We start from the raw sequence: 20,549 nt of genomic DNA on the forward strand, positions 1-20,549 counted from the left end.
AAAATTGCGTTTTCGTCTTATGCAAACTGACTTCTTCAGATACCCTCCATCCAATAAATCAACCTTTATATACAATACTTAAAAAACAATTATCCAATCAATGCAGTCTTAGAGTTAAAAAGTTAATTATAAAATTAGTATTGCCTCCTGCCCATGTGTTCTAAATAACATTTCTTTTATAATTCAGCCTGTTGATGTTTATTATTATATTTATTATAATAAAGACCTGATTCACATAAAATGCTTTAATAAATATATAAATATTATCTTAAAAGTAGTTATAAAAAATTATAAAAAATCAATTTTAGGTATTATAAGTTAACACATTAAATCATTTATATAGTGTTAGCCTGCCATCTGCTGGTTAGAATAATAAATACAGTAAAACACAAGAAATATTCATATTTTTCCTGCTCTTAACTTTAAAATTGTCATAATGGAAATAAAATCATTTAGACCAGGGGGATTAGTTGCGTCAAGAGAGATTTGCCACCATAACTCCCTGAACTCCAGCCTTTCTTCCCATGGTCCGCCTCTCACATCCTTCTTAACCTGTTCTAACACCATGAACTGAAATTTAGCATTATGACAAACTAAGGTGTGTTTATACAATGCATTAGTTTCTTTTTTATGGAAATCTCATATTTATGTTCATATATCCTTCTCTTTAAAACTCTTTCAGTTTTACCTACGTAAAAAGCATTGCATTCTAAGCATAGTCCTAGGTAAACCACACCTTTAGTTTCACAATTATAATAATCTATACTAGTGATCCATTTCTGCCTACTTTCCAAAAAGATTTTTTCTTTATCTATTAAATTACTACAATGGCTACAGTGTCCACATTTGAAGGTGCCTTTCCTAATTTTATTAGATGTTATGGAACCTTTATATTCCAACATGTTTTTGAAGGATTGTGAATTTTTATAAACTACTTTAACATTATTATTTAATTTTTCCTGGTCCAGATCAGTTAAACTAATAAATTTATTCCATTCTCTTTCAATAACTTGTTTAGTAACAATTTTGTTAAAAGCATTGTATTCAAGGACTACAGCATGACCATAGTCTATGTCTTTAGGGGTGGGTTTATTTGTGTCTATTACTTTTAAACCACCAATATTTTTATTTGAGTTTCTATTACCTAGGATGGGTTTAAATTTATTTACTCTCCCTTTCATAACTTCTTCATATATTTTATTGATGAAGTCCTGGGGTAACCTCTTTCCAAAAACATTTTATTTAATAAATTACATTCTTCTTTAAAATCAGCATCTAGTGTAGTCATACGACTACCTCGGACATACTGTCCCTTCACAATATTCTTTTTACAATAGTAGGTATGTGCACTTTTAAAATGTAAAAATGAATTACAGAAAGTAGATTTCCTGTATATTTTTGATTCAAATCTGTCATTTCTTTTATAAATTTCCACATCCAAAAATTGTAATTTTTCTGTTGAAACGTGAAAGGTAAATTTTAAAAAATGGGTTGTTTCCCCCAAGTAAGCTTTAAATTCTTCTAACTGCTCGTGGGCATCTGAGATGTTATTTCCCTTTTAAATATTTTAATAGATTATTTTAATTGATGCTCTTAATTGAGTAATTGGTGGAGCACTTTGTATATAAAGGCTGAAGTTTTTACTTTTGATTGTAACCTGATGAAGCGCACCGGGATGGTGCGTGAAAGCGCTTGTTCTCTTTGTTAAATCAATTAAATTTCCGATTCTACATCATGGTGGTTCCTTGCAGTTTTTCAATTTATCTACGCTTTCAGCATCCACTATGGAAGGAACCTTTGGATGGTCATTCTCTGCTTGCTGCTATTACTTGTTCTATTTGTTTGCTTATTTGACCATTACACGATGGACTCTCCCAATATAGAACTTGACTACAATCCAACAGGTACAGGCGGTACCGATGATTGGAACAACTTGTTTCACCAGCAGGATAATCCTCTACTTAATTTTGATGTAAAAAGCAATGCTTCGCATATTGTAATACAAAATACAGAGAACCTGCAAGATTTCTATGGGTCATTAAGAACTTTGGAAAATGATCTGTATAAACTCCATTGGCTCATATGTCAAAGAAGGCATATGGAGGCTTGCCTGCATTTCAAAGTGGTTCCACGTGGCATGCGAGTTTTGTGCATGCCAAGCTATGGGGACAGCCACCCGGAACTACTGCGAAGATGGCAGCAGCTGAACATCGAATTTGGAGCTAAGTATATCAAGTTATTAATAGAGTATTTTTCCCCCATAGAAGCGGAGTTGATTGCTAAAGTGGAGGATGAACATAAAAGCTTAACAACTAACTATAAGAGTGAACTCTGTGTCTCTAAACTTAACAGCATGCTTAGGCAGCTCACGCAATATAGCAATAGACTTGAGCAAATTAAGCTTAAAAAGCTGAGACGGGACTGTCAGGATTTTCAAATAGGCCGTATTTTTGTATGGCCGAGGGCCAATGGAAATGAATCTGAACCTGAACCTAATTCAACTAATGTTTCTCAAATGAACATGTCAGAGTTAACAACTCATGCTGATACACTGAATGAATTTTCCGCAAATAAGGAGCCTACAGGCGATACACTGAATAGAGAACTCCCATTAACAAATGCTTCTCTTCCGTGTAATCAACAATGCCTAAAAATTAATGAAGGGCTGGGAGCGAGACCAAAGTCTGATGGCAACACAGCTACGGGCTTTAACACATCTGCTCTACCTTTAAACTTCCCGCTCCCATACAAAAGCAGAGCGCAGGTGCGCTCGACAAGCAGAGGCAGAGGCAAGAGGAAATTATCGGGAGAAACACCGGAACTGAGGAGAAAGGCAAGGAACTGAATACCTTGTTTTTTAACTTGACATCAAGAGAATTTACTTCGGATGAACAATCCATTCTGAACAAAGGTCTATCTTTTATCCCTTCCAGAGGAAGTGAGCTTTCTGAAACTTTGATAGCACTTCGCCTTTTTGCAAGGAAGCTATCACTCAAGGTACTGTTTACAGATTCTGTTAACAATGACTTAGCTTATGATTCGCAGGCTTGTAAAAGAAAAAGTTCGTTCATGCCACCTATGCCCAATTTGGTAGAATGCTTTATGCGCTCATGTGAGCATGATTTTTACTCATACTACAAAGAGAAAAAGTATAGAGGTGTTTATGTGAACTTAAACCTAACACAGAAATGTTGTCTTGAGAGACTCTGTGATGATGATGGGATTGTATTTAAGCCAGCTGACAAAGGTGGAGGGGTGGTGGCTATGGACACCTGCTTGTACGTAGAGCTAATGCATAAAATGTTAAGCAATGACTTAGCTTATAGGTTGATAGATAAATCGCAAGTAGAATCTGTAATAAGAGGTGTGCACGATACTGTATATGATATGTTAATGAGCAGATGTATAGACAAATCCCTCTATGATTTTCAACTAATAGACTCTCCACTGATTCCCTTGATCAAGGGGCTTCCAAAAATGCATAAAGGGATAGATCCACCCTCTTTCCGCCCTATAGTGTCTGGCAGGCACTGGGTGACAGAGAATGCTTCTGTGTATATACAGTCTAAATTAGGCCCCTTGGTAAATCTAATCCCCACTATTTTGAAAAATTCTTATGGGTTGTTACAAGATCTAAGACAAGATCTAATATGTAAAAATCTACAGAGGGAAACATTGATGGTAACACTAGATATCAAAAACTTATTTACGAGCATCCCTAATGATTTTGGCCTTGAGGCAATAAGGGAATGCATGCATGAGTATGGTACTATGGATAACAATGACCAAATGGTAGTCTGTAACCTGTTGGATATTGTACTAAACAACAACATCTTTCTATTTCATGACCAAATATATGCACAAACATGGGGAGTGGCCATGGGCACTCCCTGTGCAAATGCATATGCAAATCTGGCCATTCACCAGTGGGAAAAGAGGTTCATTTTCAGTGATGAAAGATTTAATAACATCATCTTGTATAGGCGTTTTGTGGATGACATCCTTTTGTTCTGGAATAGTGATGAAGATTCGCTACATGAGTTTGTAGCATACATGGAATCTACCACATCTTTTTTAAAATTCACATATGAGTGTTCGATCTATAGTGTGAATTTCTTGGACATCACCATTACTAAGGATGGTAATAATAGAATCACCACATCACTGTACAGGAAGCCATGCTGGAGAAATGGCATTCTTCATTTTGATAGCATGCACCCCCGCTACATTTTTCGAAATGTAGTAAAAGTTCAAATGCTTAGAATCTCAAGGCTTTGCAGTAAACAGGATGATATATTGAGATTAGTAGATTTTCAGAAAAGCTGTTTTGTAGATAGGGGTTATCCCTCAACTATGGTGAATGATTTAACCTTAACAGCTTTGGAGACTCCGGTCTATAAGAATAAAGGGAGTTACAACCACCATTTTGGAAGGAATAAGATGAAACTTCCAGTTGGTCTTAAATATACGAACGATGTGGATCACATCACGAACATCATAAAGAATAATTGGAAGATTTTGCTTCTTGATTCTAGTTTGTCACGAATAGTGGGTGACAAACCTATTTTTAGGTTTAGCAATAGCTTAAACCTTAAGAGATTATTATGCAAGGAAAAAATGAAATTCCGGCAAGTGGATATTAGAGCGAGATATAAAAAGGGCACATACCCTTGTAGAAAATGTTGTATATGTAAATATGTATCTACAACTCAGATATTTGAGGTCCCAGGCTTAAATATGGCTTTTAAGCCGACGTTTTATGCCACTTGTGACACAAGCAACGTCATATACTTAGCCACGTGTGATTTATGTGAAGCATACTATGTGGGCATGACTTCACGAAGATTTAAAGATCGAGTATATAATCACGTGTATGACATCAGGAAGGGAAATATTACTAATGTGCTGGCTAAGCATTGCCAACAATTTTCTCAACATACATTTAAATATAAAGTGATTCAAATAGTGCATCAGAATAAAAGAGAAGGGGACCTAACAGGCACTCTTGAACTATATGAGCTTAGATGGATATTAAACCTTAGAGCCCATTTAGAACCAGGCCTAAATTCAACACTCAGTATTCGACCGGCCCTATTAGGGAATTTGTGATCTCACTTATACCCAGCTAAGGTTTTTGTATTTATTGCACATATAATGGCTTCATTTGATATGTTAATTCATTTTGCTTTAGATATTGATCAGTTTTACATATTATATATTTGTATTTATTTGATTCTATTATATCTTGCTTAATTTCTACATTATATATGAATTTGAAATTTACAGCATAGTACACATAGTACGTTTTTTATTGTGTGTTCAACATAAGACTTAGATGTATTCATCATTGTTATGTACTTAGAATTATTATAGCTCTTCTTTAAGAAATGTTAATAGATTTATTTATGACTAAATTGATTTTTTATTCTCAGTCAATGGTTTAAATACGACATAAAAAGAGTTTTTATGAAGCATATATTTGTTTAAAATGTCGTGGGCATCTGAGATGTTATTTCCCTTTTAAATATTTTAATAGATTATTTTAATTGATGCTCTTAATTGAGTAATTGGTGGAGCACTTTGTATATAAAGGCTGAAGTTTTTACTTTTGATTGTAACCTGATGAAGCGCACCGGGATGGTGCGTGAAAGCGCTTGTCCTCTTTGTTAAATCAATTAAATTTCCGATTCTACATCGTGGTGGTTCCTTGCAGTTTTTCAATTTAAAAAACAATTACCCAATCAATGCAGTCTTAGAGTTAAAAAGTTAATTATAAAATTAGTATTGCCTCCTGCCCATGTGTTCTAAAAAACATTTCTTTTATAATTTAGCCTGTTGATGTTTGTTATATTTATTATAATAAGGACCAGATTCACATAAAATGCTTTAATAAATATATAAATATTATCTTAAAAGTAGTTATAAAAAATTATAAAAAATAATTTTAGGTATTATAAGTTAACACATTAAATCATTTATATAGTGTTAGCCTGACATCTGCTGGTTAAAATAATAAATACACTAAAACACAAGAAATATTCATATTTTTCCTGCTCTTAACTTTAAAAGTGGCATAATGGAAATAAAATCATTTAGACCAGGGGGATTAGTTGCGTCAAGAGAGATTTGCCACCATAACTCCCTGAACTCCAGCCTTTCTTCCCATGGTCCGCCTCTCACATCCTTCTTAACCTGTTCTAACACCATGAACTGAAATTTAGCTTTACGGCAAACTAAGGTGTGTTTATACAATGCATTAGTTTCTTTTTTTATGGAAATCTCATATTTATGTTCATATATCCTTCTCTTTAAAACTCTTTCAGTTTTACCTACGTAAAAAGCATTGCATTCTAAGCATAGTCCTAGGTAAACCACACCTTTAGTTTCACAATTATAATAATCTATACTAGTGATCCATTTCTGCCTACTTTCCAAAAAGATTTTTTCTTTATCTATTAAATTACTACAATGGCTACAGTGTCCACATTTGAAGGTGCCTTTCCTAATTTTATTAGATGTTATGGAACCTTTATATTCCAACATGTTTTTGAAGGATTGTGAATTTTTATAAACTACTTTAACATTATTATTTAATTTTTCCTGGTCCAGATCAGTTAAACTAATAAATTTATTCCATTCTCTTTCAATAACTTGTTTAGTAACAATTTTGTTAAAAGCATTGTATTCAAGGACAACAGCATGACCATAGTCTATGTCTTTAGGGGTGGGTTTATTTGTGTCTATTACTTTTAAACCACCGATATTTTTATTTGAGTTTCTATTACCTAGGATGGGTTTAAATTTATTTACTCTCCCTTTCATAACTTCTTCATATATTTTATTGATAAAGTCCTGGGGGTAACCTCTTTCCAAAAACATTTTATTTAATAAATTACATTCTTCTTTAAAATCAGCATCTAGTGTAGTCATACGACTATCTCGGACATACTGTCCCTTCACAATATTCTTTTTACAATAGTAGGTATGTGCACTTTTAAAATGTAAAAATGAATTACAGAAAGTAGATTTCCTGTATATTTTTGATTCAAATCTGTCATTTCTTTTATAAATTTCCACATCCAAAAATTGTAATTTTTTTGTTGAAACGTGAAAGGTAAATTTTAAAAAATGGGTTGTTTCCCCCAAGTAAGCTTTAAATTCTTCTAACTGCTCAATACTCCCAGACCATAGAATGACTATGTCATCCAAAAATCTTCGATAAAGTCTCCAACAAGAAGAAAATCTGGAACCAAGAACAAATGCCTCTTCCCACTTAGCCAATACAAGATTGGCATAAGTGGGGGCACAAGCAGCGCCCATAGCAACAACCCTGGTTTGCTTATAGAATTCACCACAAAAGTTTAGGAAGTTATGTTTGAGAACCAAGTCCATTAATGATACACACAAAATTTTATTGTTGTGTCCTATATTGTCTTCTTGAAATACAGCCTCCTCAAACATTTCCATTGGTTCTATATGGGGGATAGGTCCACAATATCAATGATCACAAACAATATATTATCACATAAAACCTCATTATTAATAACTTCAAGAAGGTCCCAAGAATCTTTTAAAATAGATTCATTCTTGATCCAGGAATTTTTCAGTTTATTGTCCACAAACTTGGCCAAACTATGTGTTTTTGAGCCACAAGCTTTAACAATAGGCCTTAAAGGGGGAGCAATCTCATTTTTGTGAATCTTGGGAATTCCGAAAATAGAAGGGATCCTAGGTTTATCAGTTTTTAAAAAATCAAATTTTTTTTATCAAATAACCCTTCAAAAAACATATCTTTTAAACAAATATCAATTTTATTATTATCAATATTAATTTCGTTAATAGATACATTGGTGTACCCTTCCTCATTAAATAAAATTTCATTCATCTTCCCTTCATATAATATGTTGTCCATGATAACTATTCCTCCCCCTTTATCAGGTTTCATTATTCTAATCTTGTGGTTGTCCCTCAGGTTTTGTAAAATATTCATTTCATTATTGGTTAAATTAGGCTGAAATCCAAACTTATTGTATCTGTATCTTAATTCTTTTTCCATAGTTTTTTCTAAATTACTCAGTTGTGGATGTAATGGTGGATTAAATATAGCTATTCTTTTAAGTTGTCTATCCAAAGTATCCAACTCAGGTGTTAGCAATAAATTTAAATTAATCTTTCTAAAAAACAATTTTAAATCTAATATCGACTGTGTAAGTGCACCCTTTTTATAGGGTATATATTTAAAACCTTTTTCAAGCAGGCTAAAATGTTCTTTTTCAATTATAATATCACTAAAATTATAAATACTAAAATCATTAAAAATATGTTTAACACCGTTAACTGTGATGCCATTACCATGTGTGACACCTCTGGGTGGGGGTTGTGGTGGTATGTCCACCCTCTTTAACATTTCCCCCTTCCCCTTCTCCCCCCTCTCCAAGAAAATTTTCTTTCCTGATAACCAGGTTTATTCATTAGTCTTTCTGATCTCCTGAGGGGGGAAATTCTTCAAAACTACATTCTTCTTCCTGATAATGGTTAACATCCTCTGAATGTCCCTGTTTATCATTAAACATTTTACTTCCGTAAAGGTGTTTTAAATAACCAGGGGCCCGAGGTTTGGGGTATACTGTCCCATTTTTATATTCTTCCGTATCTCTTTCCAACTTTTTAAATTTTCTTTGAATAGTTTCCCCACACCTTTCATCAATCTCACCCCTAATCTTAAAATATTTATCCTTCTCTTCCCTTATAGTGAAAATCAGGTCTTCCTTAATACATTTATCCAACTCAGTTATTTCTTTTTGTAGGGCATCTTGTACCCTGTGATTTTCTTGAATCATGAGCCATAACATATCCAACCCACAGTTGTTGAAAAGTTCTATTAGCTCTTTATAAAAAACAGACCCCTCAAGCACATTGTTCAGAAATTTAAAAACCCTCAGTCCCTTTGGGACTATCCCCCTACAAACACACTCATTTAAATACTCATTTTCTATTTCTAAAGTTCGGTATTTTAACATTAATTTATACAAATTATCCAATTTGACTCTATAGGAATCAGTCACTGTTGGTTGCCCATTAGGCACATTTTGTTTGAAGGAATATTTTTGCAATAACCAGTCTTTAATGTCTTTAGACTGTGCAAGAATCTCATTGTCGTTGCAAACAGTACCTGGAACCATCCTGTTGGAAAAGATGTTTTTTTGACCTACTGCAACAGTTCCTCTTGGGTTGCTACTCCTCTCTTTGTTGTATACACCCTCACAAAGAATTCCTGGCGTGTTTGTGGTGTTAAAAGAGCCCTCATCATCTTTATTTTGATCTTTCGATCCATTAAGACTTCTCGTCTGTTCACGATGAATGCCTAGTCCTTTCAACGCTTCCTGGACTTCCGCATTGTGAACGCGTACGTTGTTGCATAGTCCAACCAGTGATTGAGATAAGGGTGTCAGCAGGTCCACTAACTCAGTAAGCTGCCCAATGAGCTTTCTAGATTGACCCAGTTCATCCGCCCCTTTTCCTTCAGTATAACTTTATAGTATAATGTTAAATGACAATTACAGAGATTATAAGCATGAGTGGAGCACAGAAAGATCCTAGTTTTGTCTGCATGATATCTAAAATATTGATAACATTTTCATTCTAGATCATTTTGGATAATATAGTCAGTTAATATTTGGTCATTATTGATGTAGAATAGCTTGCCCATTTAATATTTGAGTAGTTAAAATCACCCTATAGCAACTGTATGTTTATACTCTGTATCCCATTTTTTTGGTGAGCAAACTTTCAGGATTATAGTGATATGTGGTATATGATTCCTATAGCATAATTCTTGTAGCAATTATTATTCTGTGATGAATATCTAGTCCTTGGTTTTTATGGGGTTTTTTTTGGGGGGGGGGGTTGGCCGTTTCCCTCCTTACAGCCTATACTTTACCTTCACCATCATCTATCTTCCAATCCCAGCACCTGGAATTTCTTGCACTTCATATTTCTCTCTAATTCCTTCTTTCCATTTCTTCTGAAATACTTATAACACCACTTTGTATCTTATTCTTTTCTTCTATACCTGCTTCTTCTGGCAATTATTTCACTTCAATTTTCACTTATAACCCATCAGAATATTTCACATTAAGCTCTATAACTCCCTCACTACAATATCCTCCTTACATCTCACTTCTATCCTCTTTTACCTCAACATCATTTCCCCTCCTTCAAAAAACCCTTGCTTATACTACTGTCTCTGTACTATTATATTCTCTTGTCCTGCATCGTACTGGCGTCATTCTTTAACTTCTACATTTATACACTCAAAATACTGTCTTGTGTAACAACTAAATCACTCTGCTAGTAACGCTCATCTCAAATTGAGAATTTTAGACTGAACATTAATATCTGTTGCAAATGTTATCTATGCTCATGACAATTTTTATTATTTCTAAAGATATATGTATGCTTAGGTTTAATTGGGGTCTATAGCACTTTGTCAAATTAACTATTTATTGAATACCTCTTCGCCGAACTTTGTTTATTGAAACTTAATCCATCAAATATTAATTTTAGCAAATTTTTTCCCAGGGAAAAAAAAATTTGTCCAACAACTTAGCGACCATCACAAAAACCACACAATTTAAATCCCACCCCCCTCAACTAAATATACCAAGTCAGAGATCACACTACAATGGTGAAAAGGACAAACTCCCGATGATGGCCAACTAGTTTTTCTCCATGGAAACAATTTGCTAAAATGAGTTTTTGATGGATTAAGTTTCGATAAATAAAGTTCAACAAAGAGGTATTCTATAAATAATTTGTTCAACAAAGTGATAGGGACCTGCTTAATTGTAAATACTACAAATTTTTGTATTTTACCAGTATCCTATATAATATACTGAGCTAGAATTGTTATATCTTATATGTTTGTATTGTTCTTTGAACTTTTCTACCTTGGCCTTCTCTGAAAATGGGTTTCTGACCCAGTCGGACTTCTCCGGTCACCAAATGTCAGTCAATAAGTAGATAAATATTACTTTAACATTATCACAATTGCCAGTATATTATTACAAAAAAAAAAAAAAAAAAAAAAACAAATATTATTGTGAATAATTTTGGGCATTTCTTGAGACTGCAATAACAGTGTCCTCTGCCTTCTTGGATCCCTGTCCCATTCAGCCTAAACATACATGCAGAGAAAAACAATAAAGTATGAGTATTTTGTCTTAAGAAAACTTAATTTTATTTGGTTGCTAAATACTTTAATGCATCACAAGAAATATATTCCAAAAAATAATAACAGCACTTTGCATCTCACTTTGCTATTTTTTAATATTTAAGCTCAGTAAATTCATGCCATTTGCTGATATATATATATATATATATATATATATATATATATATATAAAACGTAAGAAATTTTTGCTATTTCAGAAGGAACACAGACACTAGGCTAGTCTCAGTGTTGTTGGTCAGTCGTTTATTTATTTAAATCACATTTTGAGCGCTTTCATTCATTGAAAAGTTTTCAGTCGAACTTCATCAGAAAGTAACAGAAAATGAACCTAAGGTTATTATTTAACTTGTGTGTCGAGCGGGGGATGGGTTAAGGACTTACCTAATCCATTTAAGGACACTGAAAATTCTCAGGTTTTCATTTAGTCCTGGGGGTGTGTCTGCTTGCAATTGTATCTACCATTTTAGCTCTTTAACTGACAGTAAGTTGTGTGTATTCTAAAGGGGGTCAGCAATCGATAGGGGATCTGTGACTTTTTCAATTGCTGCAAATTGGAATCCGGAGAACTGGGAACAGGTCCTACTATGCCTGGCTAGTGCGTTGTAAGGGTATCAGTTACTGATGGGTCCCACATGTTCTTTTATCCAGATTCCCACATGTTCTTTTATCCAGATCCTAAGTAGTCTTCTGGTTTTTCCAATGTTGTATGCTTCACATTGAGAGCATACTGCAATGTAAACCACATTGGAGGTCTCACAGTTTAAATGGTCTTTTATGTGAATAACCTACTGTGTGGTGGTGAGACATACCTTGGGGGTTTGAATGATGAAGTTGAACCAGTGGCATTTCCTGCATTGGTGCATGCCTAGGGGTGCATTGAGGGTGTGTGCCTGCAGCTTCTTTTCTCATTTGAAAATGGCTTTGAGGGACATGCTCTGTTTGCAGCAGAATTTTGGCTGGTTTGAATTAGGTAATTCCTTAACCCATCCCCTTCTTACCACACCAGTTAAACAATATGCCTAGGTCAATGATGGTGAACCTTTTGGGTTTGGCGTGTCAAAAGCCCCTGGCACAAAATAATTCAGTGCACTTCACATGAGCAATGAATGCAAAAGCAGTGTCTTTGGTAACTCGAGTGTTGGTGATCACTGGTGTTTCGCCCAAAATGTTGTGGTGTGTGTCACCTCTGACACATGTCATAGGTTCGCCATCACTGGCCTAGGTTCATGGATTAGGTAACTCCTTAACCCATTCCCCGGTCACCACACCTGTTAAATAATAAGCCTAGGTTTATCTTATGTCATTTTCTGATGAAGTTCGACTGAAAACTTTACAATGAATGAAAGCACTGAAAATGTGATTTAAATGAATAAAAGACTGACCAAAACACAGAAAACAGCCTAGTGTCTATGTTCCTTCCAAAATAGCAAAAGTAGTATATATATATATATATATATATATATATATATATATATATATATATATGTGTGTGTGTGTGTGTGTGTGTGTGTGTGTGTGTGTGTGTGTGAGCGTGTGCGCTTCTTAATGTAATCTGCCTGGCAAACATATATATTTTAGGAACAATGCAGCTGAAATAATGCAAGTTATGTGTGGTATCATTTTATTATTCATTTAAATATTGACTTATTTTTGTTTTGATCATTTAATTTGGAAATGTTTTGTGCCACAGTATAAAAATGACCATATTCCACAGCTGTAATTTTGAGTGACATCAACTGAAAAAGTTGACTTTGAAAAAATCTCATTTGAGCATGCGTGGTGCAGTGGTGCAGTGGTGCAGCAGTAGCATTGTCACCTTATATCAAGAGATTCTCCAGTTCGATTCTCAGCTGGGGTACCTTCTGTGTGGAGAGTGCATGTCTTCCCTGTGTTTGTATGGGTTTCTTCCAGGTGCTCTGGTTTCCTACCACATTACAAAGACATTCATCTGGAGCGTTTCTCCCTGGGTCTCTGCTGCAAATTGTCTTTGTTCCAAGTCGGTCTTTCCCAGTGAATAAATGAGCACTATTTTTTTTTATTTTTTTCTAATTACAGAATACATTGAAATGTACTTTACATTGTTAAATGTAAATAAGTACAAGGGATGTAGTGTACTTTAAGAGACAAAACAGCATGAAAGCTGAAGTACAACAGTCTTAGTTTTCTCATGTCTACCAGAATATACTTTAAAAAAAGTATAAAAGGGAATGTATGCAAATAAAAACGGTGATAGGTCAGGTATTACAGTTAATAGATGAGATATTCTAGCATCCGTTGTTATTTGTAAAATGTCAGAAATGTGTATGACAAAAGTGTTTAGTTATTATTATTAATTTTACTGGATTGTTACAGAAAAGTTATAATGCCCTTATCAGTTGCATATCTATTACCTGTACAGAAGATACGTATTTGCTGTGAGGAGATGCAGAAAGCATTACTCAGAGGATCACTCGAGCACATCGACAGAGTTGTCTCATACCGACTACAGTACACATTGTTCATCCAAACTCCATCCTGGCTTTCTGTGTCAGAAATGTTCCTTTGTATATATGAAGCTTCACCGCAGTACAGCTCTTTACAAACTGTATTTGCAAGGGCTAAATCCCAATTATTGCTGCAAGCACGTTCCCAGTTTGAATATCGGTTTAATTCAAGGATTCCATTACATCTGTTAGTGCCATTTACCAGTCTGACAATAAGTTCACCTGCAACATAAAAATGTATTTTTACCATGAAAATGAATGTGTTTCTTATTAACACTGTAATAACATGCATTCTATCACATCACAGAAAAGAAAAAAAGAACAAATTGCATGGACTTACATCAATTTCTCTAACAATGGAATACCAGCTAAAACATGTTAAACGTATTTACACAGTGGTATTCATAGTAATTGCCTGTAAGTGTAGTGGGAAGATGGGCTGTCCACACGTAACTTTAGCTAAGATATGGTTCCAAGAGGTCTATGACCTCCCATCAAATGGAAAAATCATAGAACGGCATATGTTGTCATATATGGTGTTCTTCGAGCCATTTCAGTAAGATGGCATTACAGTAGGGCTAAGGAAATTTGCTCTTTCACCACTGTAGTGTGATGTTGAAGGTGGTATATATAATTAGTGGGGGGGGGTGGTGTGGGAGGTTGTGAGGAGGTTTCAGTGAATGGCATTTACAATGTAATGATGTTCGGTGATTTTTCCTTTTGATGGCTAAACATAGACCCGGCTTCAAGTACAAGCCTGAAATAGTCATATTCAAATGAAGACATAATGAGGTATAAATGAGAAATTAGACAAACTTTATACCTATTGTAAGAAAATTAGAACCTTTTCCACTCTTTTGTAATTTATAGTCACATTTGTATACACATAAGAAATATAAAAAGTGCAGTTGTGCCTTTTTCATCTGCTTTTCAATATGCAGAGACATGTGGGGTCTGCTACCAGATTAGCTGTTTCTCATTATAAGGCACTGGCTTTAGCTGCTCCAAAACCAGCTCTGCTGAGTGAGAAAATACAGGCAAAAGCTGAACCATCTAAACTTTGCTAATCAAACAATTTTCGATCAATTAAGAGATGGCACGGACAGAGTATGGGCTTTCTTGAGTTTGTATGGGCCACAGATAAAGACAGTAGTGATGTGTTGCCATTCTATGCCTTTATATAGCATGGTATGTATGTTCTTCACTATACCTGTCATGCGGCCCTTCCAGAAACAAACTGGGGACATGATAGGTTTCTCACAGGCTTCTTATTCAAGGGTACTTCAGAATTTTCTTAATATACTATGGATCACATGTGGATCAGTAAATCCATTTTCTTTTGTCAACTCAGAACCAAGCCATTGCTATGTGTGCCTTCTGTGGGATGGCATGCTTTTCTGAGGTACTTAGTGTTGTAGACTGCAGCCAAATTGTCAACAAGGCCCCATCTGGACACAGGGCAGTATTACTGGAATGGAAAGGGCTACATTTCCATCAAATGTCAGGTAGTATGTGATGCAGGGGGGTACATCATGAATTTGTTGGGCCAGAATCCTAGAAGCACCCATGAATCACATATTTGGCATACAATCTCACTCTGCTGCCTCTGTTGGCATGGCAGGTTTCCACATGATTACCTAGTGGGTAAGAATGAAGCATGTTTATTGTTCAGAATCTTATCTATTTCAGTATTTATATAGGTAAAAATTAGGCAATCAGTCTGCAGAATTATTACATGCCTAGCTAATAACCAGACAATGCCCAAAAGTGAGTCTCAAACTGTATATCTTGTGTCTGTGAGGTAAACACCTTAACGATTATGGCTACCTTGCCCCAAACACAGAGTCATTCAGCGACTGTTTGGCCTGCTGAATGCCTGTTTCCATTGCCTGGATGAGTATGGGAGTTCCCTGCTGTATGTCCCTGCTACTTTTTACATGATGTTTACTGTCTGCTGCTTTCCACAAAGTGATAATGTGCTGGCCTGGTATGCAGCTGCCTTAGCCAGTCACTGACAGTGACAGTGCAGCTCCATCTAGGCAAAGAGGCATCTAGTTGACAACTAATGGCCACGATATTCACTTAGTAACAGTGAGCAGAAACAGTTACATATATAATACTTGAGGCATGCAGCATTACTTGTGGACTATATTATATGGTGCCTTGTCAACTTTTCCTTTACATCAGACATTTTTTTTAATAATAGCAATGTTGCTTTGTGAAAGAGGTTATCATTTCTGCAGTGCTGAATGATACATGGCACAACTGCTAGTAATACTGACTAGTAATCCTGGCTGTGTTTTAACTCCACTAATCAAAACCCACCACCATTATAACATATTCAAATTAAGTGTATTTAAATTAAATTAAATCAAATTAAAACACCAGGCTATTCAGACCCCTCCCCTCATAAAACCCTTATAATCAGGGCAGAGCTCAGTCTAAAATCATTAAGATTTGACTGCAAGAATGCTTACCCATCTGAGAAGGCTAAATATAATAGTTTTTCTTAAAAACTTCACCAGTCATCTATTGCCACATGTGGAGCTCATGGTTTACCTCAATGTTCGCTGCAATGTCTACAGCAGCTATACAATACAAAAGAGAAGAAGAGACATGAAAGTATAATATATTCTAGTCTTGGCTGTCTACTCCATTTGATATCATTAACGGGTAATGGGTTGGTGTACTTACACAAATGAGGGGTATTAGCAAAGGAGGACCAGCTTGTGCTGTTTCATGTCATTGTAGTGGTGGTGACATTGTTCCCTAGTTTATGGGATGCCAGTTGCACTGGAGACAGTCTTTACTAAGCTGTTCCAAGTCTCAACCTTCTACTGAGACCCAGTATAGTCACCCTGCAGTAGCCTACGGCTGTAGCACTTCACAAGGAGAGCAGCAAATATCCTGGACTCCTCAACATCCCACCTCTGTGTTCTAAATTTAGCACCATCTCTCCCTCACCAGCCTTGTCTGTAGAAGTAAAGTAACAACTCTGTGTCAGAATTAGCACCAAATTTAGATCTATAAATGATATTTAGAGCCATTTAATGAATACAAAATAGTTCACTATCATTTTGAAAGTTCAAAATTTTGAATGGAAATTGCCGTACAATGTGGAATGGGATATTTACTGTTTTATTCACTGTATTGCAATTTTGGAGTTGATATATTTATTTAGCAGGGGGTGTGGGATGTTTAGGTAGGTTTGCCCACCTGCAAAAATGTAAAACAATTTTTTTTTTCGTTTTCAAAGTTTCAAACCTGCGATCTTCTGGTCTCGTCAATTTGAAGTTCGAAGTTTTAAAACTTCAAGCTTTAGAAGTAGTAAAAACGTTAAACAAGATACAATGGCTAGAGAGCTCTGCTCTGTGAGCCTAAGTCATTGGATAAAACTGTAGCTGATTTTTTTATCTGATTTGATACTCTTCTTCAGTCCCTTCAGCACCAGAGATGTGTATTTGTTTATGTAATTTTGTTATTTAAGATATTTTGAAAAATCATTTTGTTGATCTTTCAGGCAAATTTACAGATTTGTACATGCATTGGTCATGTTTGGAGCTATTCTGGAATATTGTTTGCTTTCACCTAGTGAGAGTGAGAGTAATATGTTCTAGATATGCTAACTGCTGCGGGCCTAGAAATAAGATGCAGTCAGACTTGTTAGTTGTTATTATTATTATCATTTTTTTGTATCTCTCTGCTTTGTGTGGCATTGCAGGTTCTTGCACCCAGTGCAACACCACCAAAGTGATTGCTGAATAGTCACTAGTGAGCACACTGTTTAGATTAACTAGGCCATCTCACCGGATGTGTAAATATTATCATGCATTGTTGCAGTACACTCAGCAGTGGTGCAAGCTGTGAATGTTTCTGAGAGGCTACATCCAGCTGCAAACTTGTGTGCTGAGTACCAGTGATTTACTGCATATTAAACACATTTGCACCCTACTGCTACCAGCTGCTCACTGCACTTGTTGGTGGTACTGCATGGGTGCAAGCTAAACATGGTCCATGTGAGTGTTAATGCAAACTGCTTTCTTTGGTAGATGTTTTAGCTGTGCTGTTTCCTTCAGTGTTTGGCCTGATAAGGTGTTGCCACAGTTTTGGTGCAGTAGATAGCAGCGCTCTTCCTTCCATCTCTTGCCTACATCTACCTTAACTACTGTTCTTTTATTTATCATTTCCTTCCATACCTTCCACCAGTTTTACTTGTCACGTCTTGCTTAAATAGGTGTCACTGTTTCTTATTACAGTTGCTGCTAACAGTGTAATCAGACACACTTCATCCATCCTCCTTTTGTCTACAGTTAGCACTTATTCTCTCAAAATGTGGGTACACCTAGCTACATTCGTAGACGTTGTCTGCTGTCCCTCCCTTTGCCAGCCTCATATCACTTAGTATTCTTAGTTTAAGAAGTGCCTAATGCTCATAGACTATATGCTGTTACTCAACACACATAATGCAGTCGGTGTGTGATATAATTATTTACATAACATTAAGGCAACCCTCTTACAAAACCTATGGTCTATGAGCAGTACACACCAAGACCCACACCTCTCCATAATCACACCATACAAATTTACACTGAGGTTTTCAAAAAACTGTGCCCAGGCTTCCGAGGACTAGGTTTACCACCTTTTTCTATGGATAAAAAAAATGAACCACAAGTCACAACACTAGTAACATTTGTGGCCTCTGTAATTTCTGCCCCTTTTGCCACCCATGCTTCACTTTCATGCATATTTTATTATATAAATGGTTACATCAGCAAGAGGAAGAGCATCTTTTTTTCTTAGTTTAGCTAGTACCGGACTTGACTGCATCGCATTAGTGATAATTCTCATTAAAAAAGCCAATCTGAGTTTGCATTTTTACAAACTCTGGCACTCCATTTGTGCTTCTTAACAGAATGGCAAACTTTGTTCAGTGCTTTCTGGACTGAGAGACAATCACTCTCATTTCCAGATTATCAAGAAAAATACCAGATAGGTGGCAACTCTACCTAGAACCAAGAAGACAAAGCCTCAGCAGACATACATACTATACAAAACTTCCACAGACACACAGCCAGAAGTCACCATTGTACTCATTGATACAAGTGGAAACACACTGTGATCAGTGTATACATAATTAGGAACATGACCTCCATGTTCAAGGAGCTGGACAAAGACAGATTCAGTCTTTTGTTTCTCTAGTGACAGAATTTGCGACATTACAGTGCCCTTTCAATCCTTTTCTCTGGGCAAGTATGATTATCACGTTGTGGTAGTCCATGCAGGTTTGAATGACATTTGATATGTTCTATAATGAGAGACATGCAAAGAGACATGTTGGATCTCACTATACATTTCTCCAATGTAAGTAAGATGCCGGTGATGAGTAGAATCCTACTTGTACCTAGAATGAACACATAAAGATAAGATAACTGGCTGTGTAGTTGGTGCCATTCTGAAGGGGGGCTGATCCAGTATGTGTCAGAATTATATGAGATTGCTGTCAAGTATACTTGCTTCATAATGAATGGATTGCTTTTTATTCCATGACTTCTGCCTGTTGGCCAAACTTTAAACACCCCATAGTGCTATTTTAGACAAAACCTGGCCCCTGGACAATTGTACATAATGTTAAAGTATCAACATGTTTAAGAGTAAATACAGTTCTCCCTTGAAAACTACCATGCATTTAACCCTGAGGGGGTATGTGGGGGAATTCCATATTTGTTAGGGACCATATCAATGCTAGTCAGTTTTCCAGAGACCCTTAAACTGAACTCTTTGAATTCAAACTTTCCCTTAACTAAATAAACCATCATTCTTTTGTCTGCTATGGGATTACACTTTTATCACCTGAAAAAAATTCCTGACTGTGTTATTTAAAATATCCATAATGAAAAATTCCTTCTTTCTTAAATAATAATTCCTTAGAACAAGTGGTTAATGAGCCCGCTAGTGGTTGTAACATTCCAGACATTATTCTCACAAACATAACCACCTCCTGTATGACTCTAACAGCATCCCCATCACAGGTCAAATCTGACAACAAACTAGCAACTTTCTCCTTCAAAGACCCCAGCTCTATTCCTGGACCTCAAGAAAACATTTTTTCTCAAACTCTATGATAAAATTTACAGACAATGTAAGATTAATGAGATGTGATCTGTGACCGGTATATATGGCTTTCTCAGATCCATCTCTTCTAGATCACTTACACACCTGCAAAACAAACAGCACCAAAAAAAAAACTAGACTGAAGGCAGGTCCTTCAATGTAAATTGAGCATACTGGAGAGACAGTACAGTTGAGTAAAATCTTACCATAACAATAGATGTCCTTGTCATCACCGCTGCAGCATTCATTACAAATGGGATTCCCTGCCATGAAGCTCACCGTCTAGTCAGTTTAACAAAATATACCATTGCTTTAAGGTACGCTGAACATCACCTACACACTCCTTGCCTAAGGTAGGGCATAAAGGTGATGTTCGGGCGTACCATCCTCAGAACTGATTGCCCCAGGAGGAAGAGCAGTCCAAGGAAAACCAAGGAGAACCTGCACATCCAGGAAGGAAAAAAGTAAGGGGGTGGAGGGAGGAAGTGAATACTGCAGCAGTGAAAGCAAGGACGTCTACTGTTATAGTAAGATTTTATACAACTGTACTATGTCCTTACATTCACCGCTGCAATATTCCTTACTAATGGCAGAGTGCAAAAGCTCAAGAAGAAACTTGGGAGGAGGAAGCAGCAGTACAACCCTCTAAGAAGCCATGAAGAATGGCATCGGCAAAACCAACCCTAGCTATGGAGATACCATCCAACTGGTAATGTTTGTTA

The 20,549-nt window shown here is 35.9% G+C and overlaps 1 protein-coding gene across 1 annotated transcript in view; it reads right to left on the reverse strand.

Annotated features, from left to right (window-relative positions):
* Window positions 1-14,008, reverse strand: part of LOC122815630 (deleted in malignant brain tumors 1 protein-like) — a 201,549-nt gene extending 187,541 nt beyond the window's left edge. Inside the window, exon 1 of the mRNA XM_044088295.1 lies at window positions 13,624-14,008. Coding sequence (XP_043944230.1) covers window positions 13,624-14,008 — 385 coding nt within the window. The remainder of the gene's footprint in view (window positions 1-13,623) is intronic.
* Window positions 14,009-20,549: the final 6,541 nt, after the last annotated feature.

The sequence above is a fragment of the Protopterus annectens genome, chromosome 1.part1 (assembly GCF_019279795.1).
Source record: "Protopterus annectens isolate FY-2018-M chromosome 1.part1, PAN1.0, whole genome shotgun sequence".
Classification (NCBI taxonomy): Eukaryota; Metazoa; Chordata; order Ceratodontiformes; family Protopteridae; genus Protopterus; species Protopterus annectens.